The 17,560-nt window shown below is 46.8% G+C and overlaps 3 protein-coding genes across 3 annotated transcripts; all 3 read left to right on the top strand.

Annotated features, from left to right (window-relative positions):
• The first annotated feature begins 818 nt into the window (after positions 1-818).
• On the top strand, positions 819-4,888 carry LOC137917638 (lysosomal thioesterase PPT2-A-like). Its single transcript, XM_068760359.1, has 8 exons — positions 819-983; positions 1,631-1,784; positions 2,866-2,961; positions 3,105-3,212; positions 3,318-3,401; positions 3,494-3,578; positions 4,080-4,134; positions 4,241-4,888. The coding sequence occupies exons 1-8, from the start codon at positions 819-821 to the stop codon at positions 4,382-4,384; spliced, it is 891 nt and encodes a 296-aa protein (XP_068616460.1). The 3' UTR covers positions 4,385-4,888.
• Positions 4,889-7,219: 2,331 nt separating this feature from the next.
• si:ch73-95l15.5 (myomegalin) lies at positions 7,220-13,682 on the top strand. The gene is made up of 9 exons (XM_068759452.1): positions 7,220-7,859; positions 8,452-8,598; positions 9,835-9,903; positions 10,345-10,446; positions 10,688-10,837; positions 10,924-11,091; positions 11,968-12,090; positions 12,221-12,412; positions 12,838-13,682. The coding sequence occupies exons 1-9, from the start codon at positions 7,239-7,241 to the stop codon at positions 12,940-12,942; spliced, it is 1,677 nt and encodes a 558-aa protein (XP_068615553.1). The 5' UTR covers positions 7,220-7,238; the 3' UTR covers positions 12,943-13,682.
• Positions 13,683-14,335: 653 nt separating this feature from the next.
• Positions 14,336-17,560, top strand: tektl1 (tektin like 1). The gene is made up of 8 exons (XM_068760559.1): positions 14,336-14,641; positions 14,947-15,231; positions 15,313-15,417; positions 15,726-15,876; positions 16,198-16,364; positions 16,488-16,583; positions 16,688-16,801; positions 16,923-17,560. Exons 1-8 carry the CDS (start codon positions 14,348-14,350, stop codon positions 17,151-17,153), a joined length of 1,443 nt encoding a protein of 480 aa, XP_068616660.1. The 5' UTR covers positions 14,336-14,347; the 3' UTR covers positions 17,154-17,560.

The raw sequence follows: 17,560 nt of genomic DNA on the forward strand, positions 1-17,560 counted from the left end.
ATGTGGCTAACTTTCCACACGCTCGTTGATACCGGAAATACGTCGTCGAAGTCGCCGGGAAAGCGGAACTGCAACAGGGGGTGCAGCACTGCGAATACTGACCCCGTGCGGCAAACTGAGAAACAACATAAACAATCGTCCCTCAAACATGAAAGTTTATCGCTAGAAATGAGGAATTCCCCTTCTGGATTAATAAAGTATTCTGAATCTGAATGAGAATCAGATTGGGTGTGATTCAGTTTTAATTTGAGCTTGATTTTAGTTGTATAATAAACACTACATGCGATTTAGAAGTTTAAACAAATGTAAACATTCTAGATGGCCAGATCTAGAATAATGATTAATATTAATTATGAGAGCAACTTATACAGATCTGACATTGTATATTTCATGCCCCCCCCCCCCCCCAAAAAAAAACACGCAACCTGGGTGAATGAGATTCAAAATTTCCCGTGAATGCGTGTGAGAGGGACTAAAGGTGGAAATGAACAACTCAGTTATAACATGGTACAATCCTCTGAGTAGTTCATGTTAAATAGTACGTTTCTAAACTGTAGGATGGTCCCCTGAGGTAGCATTTAGTAGTTAATAAAATGGTAAAACACGAAATAATAAAAAGAATTATGTAATAACAACTAATGTTCCAAAGTGAACAAAAACGAAAGAAAAAAGTCCCCAACAAGACGCATCGGTAGGAGTGAACCACAAAAGGGGAAGGACGATAACACAAGTAGAAAGAGATCTGTGTCAGGACTGATCTCATCACTGCGTTCTCTCCGCAGTCTGCCCAGTCGGAGCGCTCACCTGTTCAGGTAGACATGAAGAGCCCGCCGGTCGCACGAGAATCTCCGGTGTCGCTGCCGCTGCTGCTGCTTCTTTCCCTGTTGGCGCTTTGCACCTGCGGGTACAAGCCTGTCATAATCGTGCATGGCATTTTTGATGGGCCGAAAGATATGGAAACTCTTTCTCGTTACATAACCGAGGTAAGAAGTCTTGAAGGTCAAAATGAAAGGAAGGGGTTTTATTCAGGCAGAGTCTTCTGAAGTTGTAGCCAATCAACAGTTATATATAAAAAAAAAAAGTCGTGTTAGAAGAGGTTCTAAGATTCAGAACATTTTATATGACAAAATACGAGAAGAATTAAATTCCTGCATTAAAAAGTTATTTTGATAAAAGTACAAAAGATCAAAAACAGTGAGGAAAGTGAAAATATGATTCAGGATGTCTTGTTTAGAATAATAATAATGGAGTTTTATGCTAAATATTGAATTATATGTAAGCATCCACATAATATGAGACTGAAATTAACTCTTAAAGGTATCAATTAAATGTGTAAAAGACATTTCAGTTGTGTCAAGTGATTGGAAGAAGCATAAAATTGATGTGCTCAAGTAAAATTCCTCACAATTTGAATACAGTAACCCACTCTATTTTCTATTTGACATCAACCTTGTGCTGGAGGTACTTTTGTGAACGAGCCCTTATCTGAGTTGGCTGATAACACACTCAGTCATTAAGTTGATTGTTTGCCAGCGGTTGATTTAATCACTGCGTCTGTTTTTTTCCTTGAATCCTATCCCGCACTGCTGCTCGGTTCTCCTTTTTATTTATTTAAAATGTGTTTTCCTAGACGCATCCAGGCACTGAGGTGACAGTGATTGACTTGTACGACTACATGGCCAGTCTGAAGCCGCTGTGGATGCAGGTCCAAGGCTTCAGGATATCCATCAACGCCATCACACGGAAGGCTCCCAACGGCGTGCATCTCCTCTGCTTTTCACAAGGTCCTTCCACAGTTAACTGCTGCCATTCTTCAGCCACGTCCACAAAGTCTTTGAGTATTAACCTAGTAAACCTAGAACCATTAAAACTAGAATATGTCACTAATGAGGGGGCGGAAGCAGACATCTGATGGGCTTAGAAAGAAAAGATATACTCCTCTAAAGTACAGAATCCTGTGTTCATTAATGCAATCATGGACAACTGTGATGTAGGTTTTTGTCATTTTGTCATACTTCTAAAACACAAATGATTCTGGTATCACATGGTGCAAACGTATTCATCCAGTCGTGAGGAGAGGAGATAGAGGTGAACCTGTATGATTGATCTGAGTGGAGGGTGAAACTGTGGTTTGCTGCGTTTTCCTGCCAGCGAGGAGGTTCTCGGTGATCTGGTGGAACCCAGAACTCGGTTGTGATGGTTTTCATCCCAGTGCTGGAACAGAGGCGGGTTCTGAGTGGACTCAGCTGATGGGAAGCGTCTTGCACAAGTAGAACAATTCACAGTAATCAGCAGTAATCCTCCCCCGCATGGACCTGGGCAACCATTGGGTCAGATAGGTTAGGTGAGGTTCAGCGTTAGCGTTTCTTCCTCATGTCTCGGTGTTCGGGTGTAAACACAGGTGCTGATGTTGTCTCACCGGTCAGAACCTGTGTCTGAGGCGCAGCAGGCGAGTCTGGGTCTGTGCAGTGACGTCGTTTCTCGAACTCCACTTCCACTCCTGCAGAATCATGAGCATTCACCAACAAAGACTGAACACAAACACATATTTGCACGTTACAGTCACCTGCCGCACGAGACCTGAGGTTTCCACTTCCTCATATTTGGCTTTTTATTTTAAACCTGTCGCGGGTTGCAGGTTTTTTTCCACTCCTGGACTCTAAATTGTGGATGACGTTTTCACTTCTAGGAGCTTTTCTTTTTAACATTTTACCAATAGAACGTGAATTAGTAGAATCTGATAGGCCAATTGAATGAAATGAAAACCCGGGCAGTGCAGATTCAAAGCCCACAGTTAGATAATCGTCCAAAGGTTTTTAGCGTGCGGCTAAACAAACTAGTTCTTCTCCCTCTCATTTTTCTCAGGGGGTCTAATTTGTCGAGCGTTCCTCGCCACGTCTCCTGATCACAACGTTCACACCATTATTTCTTTGGCCTCTCCACAGGCGGGACAGTTTGGAGGTGAGGAGGGGGGGGAGGTTACATTTTATGTCTAAACATGATATAGCCGTTGTTATTGTGGGAATTCTAACTTTAGTTTTGATATTTTAAAAGATATAGCCATCTTTTTTTTTTTGCTTTGGATTAATATTTTTATTCTACAGACACAAGCTACCTGAAGTGGCTGTTTCCTGAACACGCCAAGGGGGCGGTGTTTCGTTTCTGCTACAGCAGACTAGGCCAGAAATGTTCCATTTGTGACTACTGGAATGGTGAGCATGAGCGACGCCTTCACTTATTCTACACGCAGGAAACAGTAAGTTTAACTGTGGGGAAACCTGAATATTGGGACTGAAACGGACCCGTTTTCCCCACAGACCCTCATCACAGGCCCCAATATGTGAAGTACAGCAGCTTCCTCGCGGTGCTTAATGGTGACAGGCCTCACAGCTACCTGGAAGGTATCACCATTATTTAAGCTCCACTTTATATAGAAGTATGGAAAAACTGCATACTGTAAAGTAAAAAAAAAAACTGTCTTTCACCACCTCAGCATGGAGGGCAAACATCCTGCGCATCAAGAAGCTGGTTCTCATTGGAGGACCAGATGATGGCGTCATCTCGCCATGGCAGTCCAGGTTGCACTCTTTCCCAGCCACGCTGAACTAATGTGTCTAATTATCCTGGCGGATGCAGCAGCATTCTTCTCATATGTTCCTGTTATATTAGCAGCGCATGTCTACTACTACTACCAAGCAATTTAATGTGTCTCGTCACCATTTTTATTCTAACAGATCTCTGTACTCGCATGTTGTGAGTTCTCCGCCACATTTAAATAATAAGAAACTAAACTGGATATCGGCTGCTGAGTAAAGCGAACTGAAACCCAAATGTTTGAGGACAAAACGAGGATCTGGACTAAGTGAGGGGTGTCTCACTGAAAATGGCACCCTTTGCGTAAATTAGGAACGGTGGAGATGTCCTTTAGAAAGTTAATCACGAAGAGCAAAAACGTTGAATCAAACGGACTTGTGCAAGTTTGACTGAAGATGTTTCACCTCTCAACCAAAAGCCTTCTGCAGTTGGCGAAGTGAACAACAGTTTCACTGATGTTTCCCCCTTTTTTTTTTTTTGCACAGCCACTTTGGATTCTATGACAGCAACGAAAACATCGTAGAGATGAGGATGCAGGAAGTGAGTCCGAACGGTGTCCTCTAACCTTTACCGTGAGCCGGTCGCTGAATGGTCGCGCTCTCCTGTCATCGCCCACCCTTCTCCTCCTCTTCTCTTCCACTCACAGTTTTACAAGAACGACACCTTTGGGCTGAAGACGCTGGACGCTCGTGGGGACATGTCGGTGTGCGTTCACTCTGGAGTGAAACACATACAATGGCACAGCAACTACACGGTGTTCCAGAGCTGCATGGAGAAGTGGCTCATCTGAACGCATGCCCACCGACAGAGATTTCGGTGAAACGTACACGACCGAAATAGACAGTGGAAGTAAAACCTGGCGATGAGCCCAGACTCTCTTTGGGAATTCTGCAGAAACAGAAAGAATGTGCAGATGAAGGATGTTTTATATGCGTTAGACTAGAATTTAATGTAGTTTGAAATCATTTTTAATAATAATGTTTGTAATTTTTAGTTTTTAATGTTTAAATATTGGGATTGAATATATTTAATATGTATTTAAATCCTATTAAAGATCATTGTTCCAAAGTGTTACACCATCCAATTCCTGAATGCATTTGTCCGATGGCGCTGAAGTTAATTAATGGTCATGTTGTTTCAAGGATAATATTTGTTTGCTTTATATGAAGAAGGAAAAAAAGTCCCATTAAGTAAATGTCTCTGGTTTTGCTCACTTCTCTAAAAGGACATTTAAAAAAGACTCTAAATCGACATTGAATCAACGACAAACCGGTTACTGCCCTCTCGTGGTGATACTGCGACAGGAATAAATAACATTTCTGTGTTTAAGATTTAATGATTAAATGTATTGTCAGAAATGTGTGATTGTTTTATTTCCAACATTTTAAATGATCTTATCTTCTGACATTTTTTGAAAGGTTTGGGTTTATCATTGATGATGTTCACATTGTCCACGACAAGATTAGATTACAGCAGCATAATTGATTTGCTCTCATGAGTGGGATTTGAAAGGGGGGGGGGGGGGGTTCAATAAATTTCACTTTAAACTTGTACTTGTACTTGTATATTTAACAACGAGAACCAGTGGTTCAACAAAATATGTCACAAACTGTAATTATTCAAAACCAGCATATAATTAGGGGAAATAATTAAATATAAAAAGAAAATAATTTTAGATAATAAAATACTTTCCTTTATTTTCTTATAATTAATGACATAAACTTTTGAAATAACTAGAGTTATTTATAAAAGTATCGATCAGACCCCCCCCCGGCTCCTCCTCCCTGTCGTCACGCCTCGAAAAACAGGTATGACAGATGACGTCAGCAAGGTGACACCCGCCTCTCTTCCTCTTCCCCGGTGTGTGTTGAAAGGTTGCGTGAGCGCCGTTCCCGCTGGACCCCCCTCCTCCCACGGGACATTTGTCACGGCGTTCTTCGTGCGTGCGTGTCACTTTTATTTTTGCGCAAAGAGAAGATGGAGACGACTCATTGCTCGCTGGGCGGACTTTGACTTGCGTGGGAGTCCGGCGCGTGGATCCGGGGGGACTCCAACGCGTGCGTGTGAGTTTTAAACCGCTTATAATTGTGTGGTCTCTGAAGCCCGCGTCGTGCCGAAGCTCCCACTTCCACGCGCTGACGTTACTCCCACGTCGACTCTCGTGCGCGTTAGTTGAAGTTTTGCGTCGTTCGCTGAGAATCCCCTTTTGGAACGCGTCACGCGTTCTTACCGCTTTCACTTTGTCATAATAGAAACGCGCTGGGAGTCACGGCGCGCGTCCTTTAGTCTGTTTCCGTGTTTCTCCTTTTAGACGTGCGCGTCGGAGTTAATCTCATTTATTATTTTAAAGGCCTAAATTATTATGGGATGTGCCGTGTTTGATTGTAAATCATTTGCTCGCCCCGTGAGAGGCGCTTGCGCGTCATCAAGGTCGACGTGGACCGTCCCCGTGGGACGTTCGCGTGAGCAGCCACGCAAGGGACGCGCAGCAGGAGAGGCTGGAACTAGTAGTCGGATTACTCAATCCGACCTGTTCAGTGGGAGGAGTTAACCCTTTCGAGTACCTGCCGGACCCGCTGAGTCGAGCTGACTTTGAGGAAGAGGCTTGTTTAATCTGTTTATCTCCTTATTTGTAATGAATTTTAATCTGAGCTAGTGGTTTTTATAGATCTGACCACAAGAGCCAGATTTGGGGTTTATTAGGTGAACATCGGTGTTTTGCTAAATCTCACACAATTACTTTTTCTCCCTTTTTTAATCCTAATTTGATTAGTGACAGCCGATCAATTAAATCTACTTGATCCAGCATTTTTATTTGCGTCTGTGCCAGGTTGCTACAGGCATGCTTTTTTTAATTTGGCTAATTACGATCCGCGTATTCCCTCCACCAAAGAGGTTACGTCTTCATCCGTATCCGGAGTGGATTTGTTCTTTTCGTCTTCCCAGATTGGAAACGACGGCTGTAAATGTTTTTTCTCTCTCATCCAGAGGATTCTCCAACACCTGTTGGAAAAGTGGACTGGTGTCCGCTCTCGTCCCACGATGTCCTCCAGAGGTAAAAACGACTTGTGCCTGGTATGTGGCGGCGCTCTCCAGGGAAACCAACGCCGGTGGCTGTTTGGTGGCCAACATTCCCTGAGAGGAAGGAGCCCCTCCCGGTCCTTGCAGAGCAGCCCGTGGGGTGAGTGTGGAGATAAAAAACAAAAAAGTTCTTTGTCACTTCCTATTTGACTTACAGTTTTATCTTTATTCTCGTCGCAGGCAGCACAGTCTCGCTGTCTTCCTCGACGTCTCTCTCCACCTACCAGTCGTCTCCGAGGTCGCCGCCCAGAGGGAACGACCTGCTCTCCGTCTTGACCCACATCCTGGGGCGGTCTGTGTCGCGGGGCGGCGTGCGGGGGGAGTTTATTTGTGGCAAATGCGTGTGCGCCCTCGAGCGGGTGTTCAAGTTCGACTCGGTGATAGCCAGGGTCAGGATGCTCTCAAACGAAAGGTTGCAAAAGCTGCTGCACGAGAGGGACAAGCTCCGGCGATGGGTGCGCCAGAGCTACCTTCAAAGGCACCCACAGGACCCCCAGACCAGGACCAGGAGCAGCACCAGCGAGGATGAGGAGGATGAGGAGGAGAAGGGCGGCTACAGGGAGATGCTCAAAGAGAACATGGCGCTCTCGGAGTACGAGTGCTGGTCCGGGAGGTGGGACGCGTGTCCTTATTTTATTAGGACGGGGAAAAGATGCAAGAAGGGCAAAGGCTGCGAAGGCTGCGACTCCTTACGGGTATCTGACTCCGATTACGAGTCTGTCTGCGGGATTCCTCGCCACTTGCCTCCTCAGTTCGTCTCCCCGTTGGCGTTATCGCGGGATAAGTCCCGAAGCATGCCCCTCGACTGGCAAAAGTGCCCCCCGCTCAGCCCGGCTTCCCTGGTGGGGTCCAGTCTCTCCGCGCACGCGTCTTCCCGCACTGTGTCCATTCAGTCTCTGGACTCTCTTGATAACGGCGATCCGTTTGAGATGCCGGACGCTCCGTTGGCTAAGTTTGTGCTGACGGAGCTGAAAGGTATCGGGAGGAAGCCGGTTAGTTCGCCGTCAGGGAGCAGGATCCCCGTCCTAAGCAGGAAGGACAGGTGCTCCGAAAACGGCGGCGGTACGACGTCGCCTTCGGTGGGCAGGGTCCTGAGCTTCCGGGACGAGGAGAACGGAGTGGACGAAGTGGACGGGGGTGTGCTGGCGGAGCTGAGGGACGAGTTCATGGCCCTTCGTCCAGAGGTGAGTGCTTGGAGGTGGAGGAACTCTGACCAGCGTGCACCGGTAGCGGTAAATATTTCCGGTGTGCTATAACGGGCAATCTGAGGCCAGACCGGCTTTAAACCAAGATCAGAATCGGTTCCTTAAATGTATTTAAGCTCATGGGTATTGGAGTTATCTTTTTGCAGACAATGGTTTGTGTCCCTGCAGTTATATTAATCCAAAAAATTGGGAACAGATTTTTCTAAATTCCATTTGGGACGGGGAAGACATGACCCAAGAACAATCGGTTAGGTTGTAGACGTGATCTGGACGTGTCCGAAAGACGATGTTCGTGATTCACCAACTGCCTACGGTCTTCATCGGGAAGAATGAAGAAGAGTTGCTCCTCGAGGGCTCCGTAGACTCGTGGAGAAGTGGCTCCATTACATAGTTGCTTAGAAAAGGTAACTCGTATGGCACAGATTGAAGCGTGAATACAAACGGCATTCAGAAGTGGGCGTCACGGGGAAACTGTGCCGCTTCGGAGGAAGTTTGGATCCTCTTCGTGCGGTCGAGTTATATTTATAACGTGTTCGTCTCCAAGTTGCTGACTCATCTTATGTCCTTTCAGAACGGCAACGGAAAGGTTGGCCGCGCGGTCAAGCAGCTGCGAGGTCAGCTGGACCGAGCCGCGTCCCGCATCAGGACCTTGGAGGCCGAGCTGAAGCATGGGCCGAGCAAAGCGACTGAAGTCGGCGTGTCAGAAGACTGGGCTGCAGTAAACCTATTTTAATATACATAAGGAGTATTACACCAAAGATTATAATGAGTGGGGGAACTTAAACGCAAAATATATTTAATCCAATACAGGAACTCGTCTTGAGAGCGATCCCACCCGAAGCCAGAAATAACCATCCTTTGGACTTGGTCTGAATGGATTTGTGTGAATTTATAGGGTCTAGTGGGAAAATTGCTTTAATTTTATGCTAAATTTGGCTAACGAGCTGATAGCTCTAGCTTCATTTATAGATGAGAGTACCGTAGTGTCAATGCTCTGAAAATAAATATATCCCAAAATGTTGAAGTGCTACTTTAAGAGTTTAATCGGCTGTAATTGAATCAATTGTAGTTTCATGAAATATATTTCTGGCTAAAATCAAACTTAAGACATTTTTATGTTTTATGTTGCAGCCGTTTAGCTGCACAGCTATTTTTATTTTTATTTATTTATTTTTTACCGGGTGCGTTGCCTCTAACAGTTTTCACTCAGGACAAACGGGTATATTACAGAGTGCCGTGATCACATGTCCAGACAGCCCCATAAACCATCTGTGAATATTGACTGAGTGCAAATATCATGCTGTATAAGGAACGGAGGAAAGGTGTGCTGCTTGTTCTACCTGTGGGTGGGCGTGGCCACGCTTCACCTGACAGGTGCAGACTAAAAGGCACTGGAGGTCGTTCAGGACTAGCATGAACAAATCTTTACTAGCAGTTAGAATCGGTAGCGAGTGCCCCCCCCCATTGTCACTGAACAAACAAAATACAGATTCCAGGCTGTGTCAAAAGAAAATCCTGGAATAATCCTGCACCAGCGGGGCTCTGGGAGAGGAAACCGTCACGCGGTAATGTGCATTCAGTTTAGAATCGGCGCATGTCGTCCTCTCACAGATGCAGATAATGATCCAGATGTGGCTCCAGTTACCCGCAGCTGGGAAGCATTGTGTGTCGTTCATTCCTTGGAATGTTTACTTTGAATTGGACTTTTTTTTTTTTTTTTTTGCAAAATGCAATCCAGAATCCATGTCTCGAAATGTAATTCGCTTTTTTGACCAAAGGCACAAAAAAAGTAAAGCATAACTTTCACTGATTGTGACGCTTTGTCACAATGCGGGCGGACGTTTAACTGTTTTATGATGTCTCATAGCTTAACCATTTATCCAGAATAAATCTCACTTAAATGTTCAGTTCAATCTACAAGCAAGCCAACAAACAGTTTCCCCTTGTCCTCCAGGAGGACGGCGACGGTTCCCTGCTGCAGAACTTCGGCCACGCCCTCCGCAGCCGGGAGCGTCTGATCCAGGTGGGTGAGGGGGGGGGGGGGGGGCGCGATCCCAGTCGTGCACACAGCGGGTCTCTCTTGCTATCTGGGTGTCTGGCTCAAAGCTCAGTGGAATGTTGTACGGCACGCTCTTAAAGTGACAGCGTCCAAAACACACCCGTTCGCCGCTGGGTTATGTCTTCTGAAGCTTCGGTCAGGGCTGCATGTTTTTGGAGATACTTGTACCACGCTGTTCTTGTACTTTAAAATCCGACATTGCAACCAACAGCTCGTCGGCATTACGTAAATAATGCAAACAGGGATTATTGCCAATCTGATCTGTCCAAACGTGGAAAACGAATTTGTTCAGAATGTGTTATTTTGATTTTTAGGTTAGTTCTGCTAGTTTTAAATGGAGCGAGGCTAGGTGTAGCATCGTATCTCCCATATAGAGAGGTGGAGCCTCATCGTCTCTCTTTCCAGGAGTGTTTGGGCCTCATCAGACGGTTGTGTAAGCAGGAAGCGGGGACGGAGATCGTCACAAAGCTGACTGAGAATCTGAAGGAAATGCTCTCGGACAACAAGGTTCATGTCACCGACATCAGTTTGATGCTCATAATGTTACCCATTCTGTGTGTCCAAAGGGTTCTGCTGAGCAGTGCAGGTCTTCTACAGCATTCCTGCAGGAGGTCATGCAGCTCCCTCAGTAGCATGTTAGCTATTTCCTGGCCCAATTGAGACTGAATCCGCTTTCTTTCTGTAATTTAATCCCACAGATGGATTGATAATAGGGAATATATTAAATTGGATGTCTCATGGTCTTTAGGCTGCCCTGGAATCTTTGAGGTTTGAAATGACTGAGAAGGAGAAGGGAATGGAGAAAGAGATGGATGCACTGAGGAAGGCCGGGAGAGACAGGGAGAGGGACCTCGGCACGCTCAACGCCGTGCTCCAGTGCAACCAGGACGTAATCAATGTGAGAACACGCGTGGAGAAATGGTTCCTCAAAGCACACGCAAACAGCCACACCCAGTCTGTCTACATGCCTCGCTGTGCACCCAGGACCTGCGAGTGGCTGCGGAGGAGCGGGAGCGGCCGTTGCAGCAGGTGGAGAAGGAGAGGGAGGTGTGGAGACAACGGGAGAAAGCCCTCGGGACGGCCCTGCAGGAGAGGGAGGCGCAGATCCTCCGCCTCTGGGAGGAGCGGGGCGGCCAGCAGACAAACAAACAGGTATTAAAGTCGTGCACCGAGGATGAGAGGATGATTTGTGTTTATGATGTGTTATTTTTATGCATTTATTTTAAAATTCTTCAACCATTATGATGCAAAAAAATAGAATAAGCCTGCAAAGTTGGTGGCTTTTATTTAAAACGAGGAAATAAACGTATCACCAGTGTGACGATGCGGGTCCATAGCATAATGTCTTTTGTATTAACATTTAAGGCTTTAGGGAAAAAAACAGCTGAAAATGGTTCATGAACAGAACCGTTGAGTCGTCTTCTTAAATATTGAAATATGCAAAATGATGATTATAGAACCCTCCGGCGAATAAGAAGACACTTTGATCCGCTTCGTCAGTCCCCGCCGGCCCTCCTGACCACAACCGACATGACATTCGCGCAGGCAATGTGGGTGAAGTGTCTTTTGCCCGAGGACGCACGCGCAGCAAAATGTCTTTCCCCGACGGCAGATCGACTCGAACTGAACCTCCTCGGTTAGACTCCGCCTTCGTTCGCGTGTCTTCGGTTCGTCTCGGTTCCTCTCGTAAGTTCGAACTGCAAAAACTTCCGAGGCAATTTAAAACTCCATGTTCTTGTTTTGAAAACCGAGGTTCCACTTCCAGGTGCTGGACCTTTTGCTCCCTCTTCTGTCCATCACTGGAATTACACGCAATGATGTTGCCTCGGGCTCAACCACAATTTGCTTGCCGTTAACTCCTCTTGGTATAAATACATGTTACGGAGTATGACAAATGAAAACAGTTATCTATTTATGCAACATTGAACGAGGAGCCGGTTCTGCAGCCTCCGGTTCCACTCTGACCGCAGAGAAACATTTGCTCATGCCATTTTCTTCCACGCTCTGTCTGACCCTGTGATTGGCCAGGAATTGGATGGGGGAGGGGCTCGGCAGGGCTCATTGGAAGACAGATATGGAAAAGGTGACGCCTTATGCAAAGAGATCAGCAAACTCACCACAACCCTGCAGGAACACCAGGACATGATGCAGGTGAGATATCAGCAAGAGAAAAGGCTGCTTGTTGAGGTAACTTCCATCCATCCGTTATCTTCACCTGCCTAATTTTGAACTGGGATAAAATGATGTTTCGTAACTGTAGAATTTCTTTTCCCCCCACTAGAATCAACAGGAGAGTCACAGTCAGAGAATCTCCTCGCTGACGGCTGAACTCAGAGACGTTCGTCGGGAGCTGAGGGAAAAGGAGAACGAGAAGAGGGAGGCCGATCGAGAGATGCAGAATATGAGGAATAACGGAGAGAGAGAGGAGAGGAAACTGAAGGACAGTCTGGAGAAGAGAGACAAACTCATAGAGGTGAAGTGTAGGAATCTAAATGCGTTTGAAAATGTAAAATGTGTATCTCAACGAGGAGCACGTCATCCATGTTGGATTAACCCTATACATTTTCATTCTGGAGTAAAAGCTGCTAAACTTCAGCATACAGGGAAGCGTTGCTTTCATGTTGAACCAATCAGAACCCCCAATTAAACATGAGGCACGTCGTAAAGAGGCGCCAAAATCAACAAAAGAAAAACCTGCTAGTGCGATCCAATCTGACCCGTCCAGAGCCAACCAGCCCTCCAGCCACCCATGAGTCCCACTGAACAGACCATTTAGAGAATTTAATGAGGCAAAGAAGCCGTTGGACACGCTTGATAAAATTTGACTGCACCAAATGAAAATGTTTTTGAGGTGTGAGCTTCGTTCTATCGTCTGACTTTTATTTGTCTCTGGTGCAGCAAATCCTGCTGGACGCTGAAGACCGGGACCATCTGTTCAAAGAGCTGCAGCAGAACATGCAGAACATTCGGGAACCCCCGACCGGCTTCAAACACACGCTGTGACGGAGGACGGCTAACGCTGGAGATGCAAACAAACTGCACAGAGATGACATTTTGCACTTTCTGCACCATGTTGCTGCTTTCTCAGCATATTTTTTTCCGGTGTACGTCAAGTCTTTTTATGTTTATCTCGCTCTGTCTTTCTGCATTTTTTATGTTTGCATTTGCAGATCGGCCACATTCTGGCACGGGCTGGAGGAAAGTAAAGTTTTCCGTGATGATGTCCTTAATCTCTGGAGGGAGTCAGTAATTTCATCCGTAGTCGGAAACCGTTTTTTTTCTATGGAGAGATTTCAGATCTTTCATGCTACATGCTCAAGCCTTAATTTAGAATTTAACCAATTACAGTTGAATTTTTTTTAATGGTTCTAATTAGATGGTGGTCAGATTTTATTTCATGCAGTGGGATTGTTTGCTGATGCAAACGTTTGTAAATGGGTATACCTGTTGGAAGCGGATCATGCGGGTACGACGTTACTTTAAATATTTTTTTTTGCCTGCCTGTGTTCTATGACACCGAGATGTCTTGTTTTAATTTCTTTGTAGAGAACTGTAATTTATTTTCTTTGCAGTGCTTTAGCACTTTTAAAGAGGGACGCTGAAGGACCAAAATAACATTTTAACCGCTTTCCTTTCTTGCTTTTATGTGCACATCCCTCTTGTCTTCCTTGTCTCTAGTAATTATTTTGGGGTGAGACATTTTCTTTCCTTTAGTTCAAGAGTATTAAACACTCTGATCCTGATTGCTTTTGTCTGCAGCGTCTATTTCATCGACCATGTAAAAAGTATGGACCGTTTCAGGGTCACATCTTTGTTGTGCACACACCTCTGTCAGCACCGTGCGCCATCATAAATCCGGAGGAATCTGGGAACGGTTTCCAGGCAAAATGAAGTCCTATGGCAGGTGTTCGAGGTCAATCTGCATTTTCTGCAAGCATTCAGCATCCAAAAGAAAAATAGAGGCACTTTTTTTTTGTGCACAACACGGGCGTCCCGTTTATCAGTAGGAGATCAATTGTAGTTGTTGCTTTGCACAGATCTGCCACATTAAGGGATACGCTGGGAAAACGACTAACACGAGTATAATGGTGTTTATCAGCGGCAGACTGGACGATGTTAAATTACCCAATTGTATAGTGTTTAGATAAAAATAAATAAAATGGATCTGCTTTACAGAAAGTACATAAGATAAAAGACAGCAAAGCAATACAGACAATAAAATATAAACATGAAAATAAACTTAACGCTCCTTGCTATTTTCTGCATCTTGAAGGAGACAGCGCCTCCTGCTGAGAGGGAGCCTGTGTTTCTTGTTACCTGAGTAACGGTTGCCATGGAGGCTCGACTCACACAAAGTCTGAATGAGACTGAGCAGGTTCGGTCTGTTATTTATTCACACACTTTGGCAATGCAGGTCAAGCCGGTTCCCCTCGGCTCCGTCACTATAGGTTCGGAGTCTTGGCGCAGTCAGACGGTCCGGTCCATCCAGCGCGCGGAGCGCCTTATCCAGCAGACCCGGTCCGGGAGGTCCGGGACCGGCGGCATTCATCGGTGCCGCAGCGCCGCCGCCGGTGTTGGCCCAAAGCTGACCGACAACAGCGAGGACATAAAGGAGGAGACAATCGCAGGGGACGGAAGCGGACAGAGTCGTGTCTCCAGCAGCAAAAATGTCCCGTCGAGACCCCAAACTACGGGAGCCGTGGTGAGAACTCTGGTCCATGATGACACACCGCCTCCAGAGAGAAGTAGATGCTCTATTGTAGATGAAAATAACTGCATTCAAATATTTATCACAATTACTTCGAGGGAAAATATCAATCGTGTGCCAGTTTAGAAATCTGGAATTAGGATGATTTCATTGTCTGAGAACGACGTCTAAATTAGGCTGAAGGGAAATATTTTTACAACAAAAACATAAAACTGCTTTCAGCTACGTAAAAGAACAGAGAGAAATGCCAACATATCCGGCATTGATTTGGAATTTCCCTTTCTAACGTTCCGATGAAGCCCCCCAGCGGCCCCCGGAGGACGTCCGGGGCCCCGTTCCCTGCTGCCGGCCTGCGAGACCAGTGCGCCGGGGCCAGCATTGCCGTGGCCGCCGAGTACATGCGGAGGGTGAGGGAGGTGGAGGCCCGGCTGCGGAGGCAGGCTGGCCGGGTGAGAGAGGAGGGCACCAAGCTGGGGAGGGAGAGGGCTCAGCTGGAGAGGATGCTGCACAGCCTCAGGGCGGGACTCGCCATCAACAGGAGGAGTTCGGAGGTGAGGACCAGGAGGCCGTCCACCGCTGAGATGGTAAGTCACATTCATCACACTGTAAGCGAACTCTGTGGGGGGGGGGGGGGGCGTTCACTGATGGGTCTCGTCTGCTCGCAGGACAGAGACGGAGCCGATCACTTGTTGCTGTGGGAGAGAAGAGAACTGGTCCGGTTGAAACAGGATCTGGAGGGAGCCCTGAGGAACACGCTCGGGCAGCTCGAGGTGCTTTACGTCGCTGGGGTTCCATCTTTATCTGTTGGATCATTTTACGCCCCCCCCCCCCACTGTGTCTCCTCTGTCTCTCTTTTCCACCTGCCCCCTTTCGTGAGATTTACTGGCATGAGCGTTGATTGGAAGAAACACAAAACTCTTTGCATGTGTGCCAAAAAGCGTCTCATTCTAAGGTAATCCTAACCGCCCTGTGAGGAGCTTGAATGCAGTCTCACCTGCTTTTTCACATGCACCTCGAGGAGGGGCGGGGGGGGGGGGGTTGTTATTTGGACCGACTATAAGTCGACCCTCTTCTCCAGGCCCTTGGTCAGAGCAGCAACCGGCTGCTGGACGGCGCCGGCGAGCGGGCTCGTGTTTTGGAGCTGATGCCACGCTCCGGCTCCGCTGGGGGGAAACGCTGCACTGCTGGGACCTTCGCTGAAGCGGACCCCATCGGCCCCTTTACGCCAGGTACAGCTTCAATCCTGACAGGAACATGGACGCTTTAATGCCCCCCCCAATGGACCATGATTCAGCATAGATTAAAAACCGGACTAGTTACAGCATGCAAATGTATGTACAGTTTTAAATACCAAGCACAAAGTATGTTGTAACACTTAGGCTCATCTCTAACTATTAAAAAGTACTTGCTCACAATACTTAACTTATATATCTATAAAGATTTTAGGACGATCCATGAAGACTATTCTTGGAAACTCTCAACTTTTTTTTAAATGAAATCAATGATTCCTTTTACACCACTGTGACCTGTGACCTTGTACATTATGACAGAATGCAAACAGGCTTTAGAATCCTCCGTTGTGACCGTCAACCAATCACAGCTACTGAGGCAAAACATCAGGAGAATGCTCACCGGTTCCCTCGCCAGGCAGAAGACTGCGCGGGAAACCGTGAACGACGGCCTGCTGAAGAAGATCGCAGAAACCGTCAGACTGCAGGTCGCCACGCACAAACGCTTCACGCCCGATGACCTTTGCATGTCATAAAATAACCTGACGCCATTATTTTTTATGTCAAAATACACAATACATGCTTTCTTATTTCATCCTCGCCTTTTGTAGCGAGACCTGACTGTGACGTCTGCAACCGTGAGGCAGGCCGTGTTTCGCAAACAAAGGGAAATGAACTGTATCCAGCACAGCCACGGCATGTTGCAGGTCAGAGGTCGCGGAGCGTGGATCAACGGTGGTTGTATTGAGGCTCGGTGACAGCGCGATCACTTCTTACCCCACGTGTTTTAGCCGGTTCATTCTCTGCGCAGGGTCCAGAGAGCTGCAGCGACTTACTGGCCAGAGAGAAACTGGACAGGCCTCTGGTGCAGGTCTATCAGAGGCACCCGGGGACGCAGTTGCCCGAGGCTTCCCATCTCATACAGGTGTTTATATATAGAATTCAGTACATGATGCTTATCACCTATAGCCCTAACCCCTCCTCTTGTCGCCCCATGACCTTCTCGTAGAAACCCAACGGTAACCGTCTTTCCTTGCGTCTCTCAGGGCAGCGCGTTGCTGAAGCGATCTTTCATGTCCTCCGAGGACGAGCTGGCGAGGTTGCGCCGCACCAGCCTGCAGCTGCAGGACGACCGGCACGGCAAGACGACGGCGGCTCAGGTGGACGGAGCCGTCGTCCGCATGAGGCGTCGGCACGTGGACAAGCGAGCCGTGCCCCCCCGTTTCCTGCAGCAGGAGGCCATCGGAGGCCAACGCTTGTTGTCTCATGTCCAGTAGAGCTCACGAGAGGAGAAGAGAGATGATGGTGTGATTGTGAGAAAAAGCAGCCACGTGCAAAGTGTACTATATTTATTCAGATGGAATAAAAGGTACACAATGAATGTATCAGATCATCTTGTGCTGCTATTTCCTGTAGTTTTTTTTCAGCTATGCAGCAGCTCCTCAGCAAAAATAAATAAATTGTGCTGTTTTAGCCATCATACTGTGTCTCTCCTTCAGTTACACCTGTGTGTTTCCCCGCTGTCTCACCATTGAATCAGGTTCCCTCTAAAATGTCCAGCCGGGCTGCAGGTCTTGTCTGTCCAGCAAAGCTGCGCATGGGTGAGAAAGGTGAAGCTGAATCCAAACTGAGAAAAACAGCTGAAACAGAATTTAGAAATAAAAGGGCCAAGTTCTCCTTTTTT

The sequence above is a fragment of the Brachionichthys hirsutus genome, chromosome 3, assembly GCF_040956055.1.
Source record: "Brachionichthys hirsutus isolate HB-005 chromosome 3, CSIRO-AGI_Bhir_v1, whole genome shotgun sequence".
In the NCBI taxonomy this organism is placed as follows: Eukaryota; Metazoa; Chordata; class Actinopteri; order Lophiiformes; family Brachionichthyidae; genus Brachionichthys; species Brachionichthys hirsutus.

Coding starts and splice junctions, on each gene's coding strand:
- LOC137917638 (XM_068760359.1), top strand. CDS start 819: ATGAAGAGCCCGCCGGTCGCACGAGAATCTCCGGTGTCGCTGCCGCTG. Junction 984..1,630: donor TTTCTCGTTACATAACCGAG/GTAAGAAGTCTT, acceptor GTGTTTTCCTAG/ACGCATCCAGGCACTGAGGT. Junction 1,785..2,865: donor TCTCCTCTGCTTTTCACAAG/GTCCTTCCACAG, acceptor CATTTTTCTCAG/GGGGTCTAATTTGTCGAGCG.
- si:ch73-95l15.5 (XM_068759452.1), top strand. CDS start 7,239: ATGCTCAAAGAGAACATGGCGCTCTCGGAGTACGAGTGCTGGTCCGGG. Junction 9,904..10,344: donor GCCGGGAGCGTCTGATCCAG/GTGGGTGAGGGG, acceptor CTCTCTTTCCAG/GAGTGTTTGGGCCTCATCAG. Junction 12,091..12,220: donor AACACCAGGACATGATGCAG/GTGAGATATCAG, acceptor TCCCCCCACTAG/AATCAACAGGAGAGTCACAG.
- tektl1 (XM_068760559.1), top strand. CDS start 14,348: ATGCAGGTCAAGCCGGTTCCCCTCGGCTCCGTCACTATAGGTTCGGAG. Junction 15,877..16,197: donor CATCGGCCCCTTTACGCCAG/GTACAGCTTCAA, acceptor ACATTATGACAG/AATGCAAACAGGCTTTAGAA. Junction 16,365..16,487: donor CAGAAACCGTCAGACTGCAG/GTCGCCACGCAC, acceptor CGCCTTTTGTAG/CGAGACCTGACTGTGACGTC.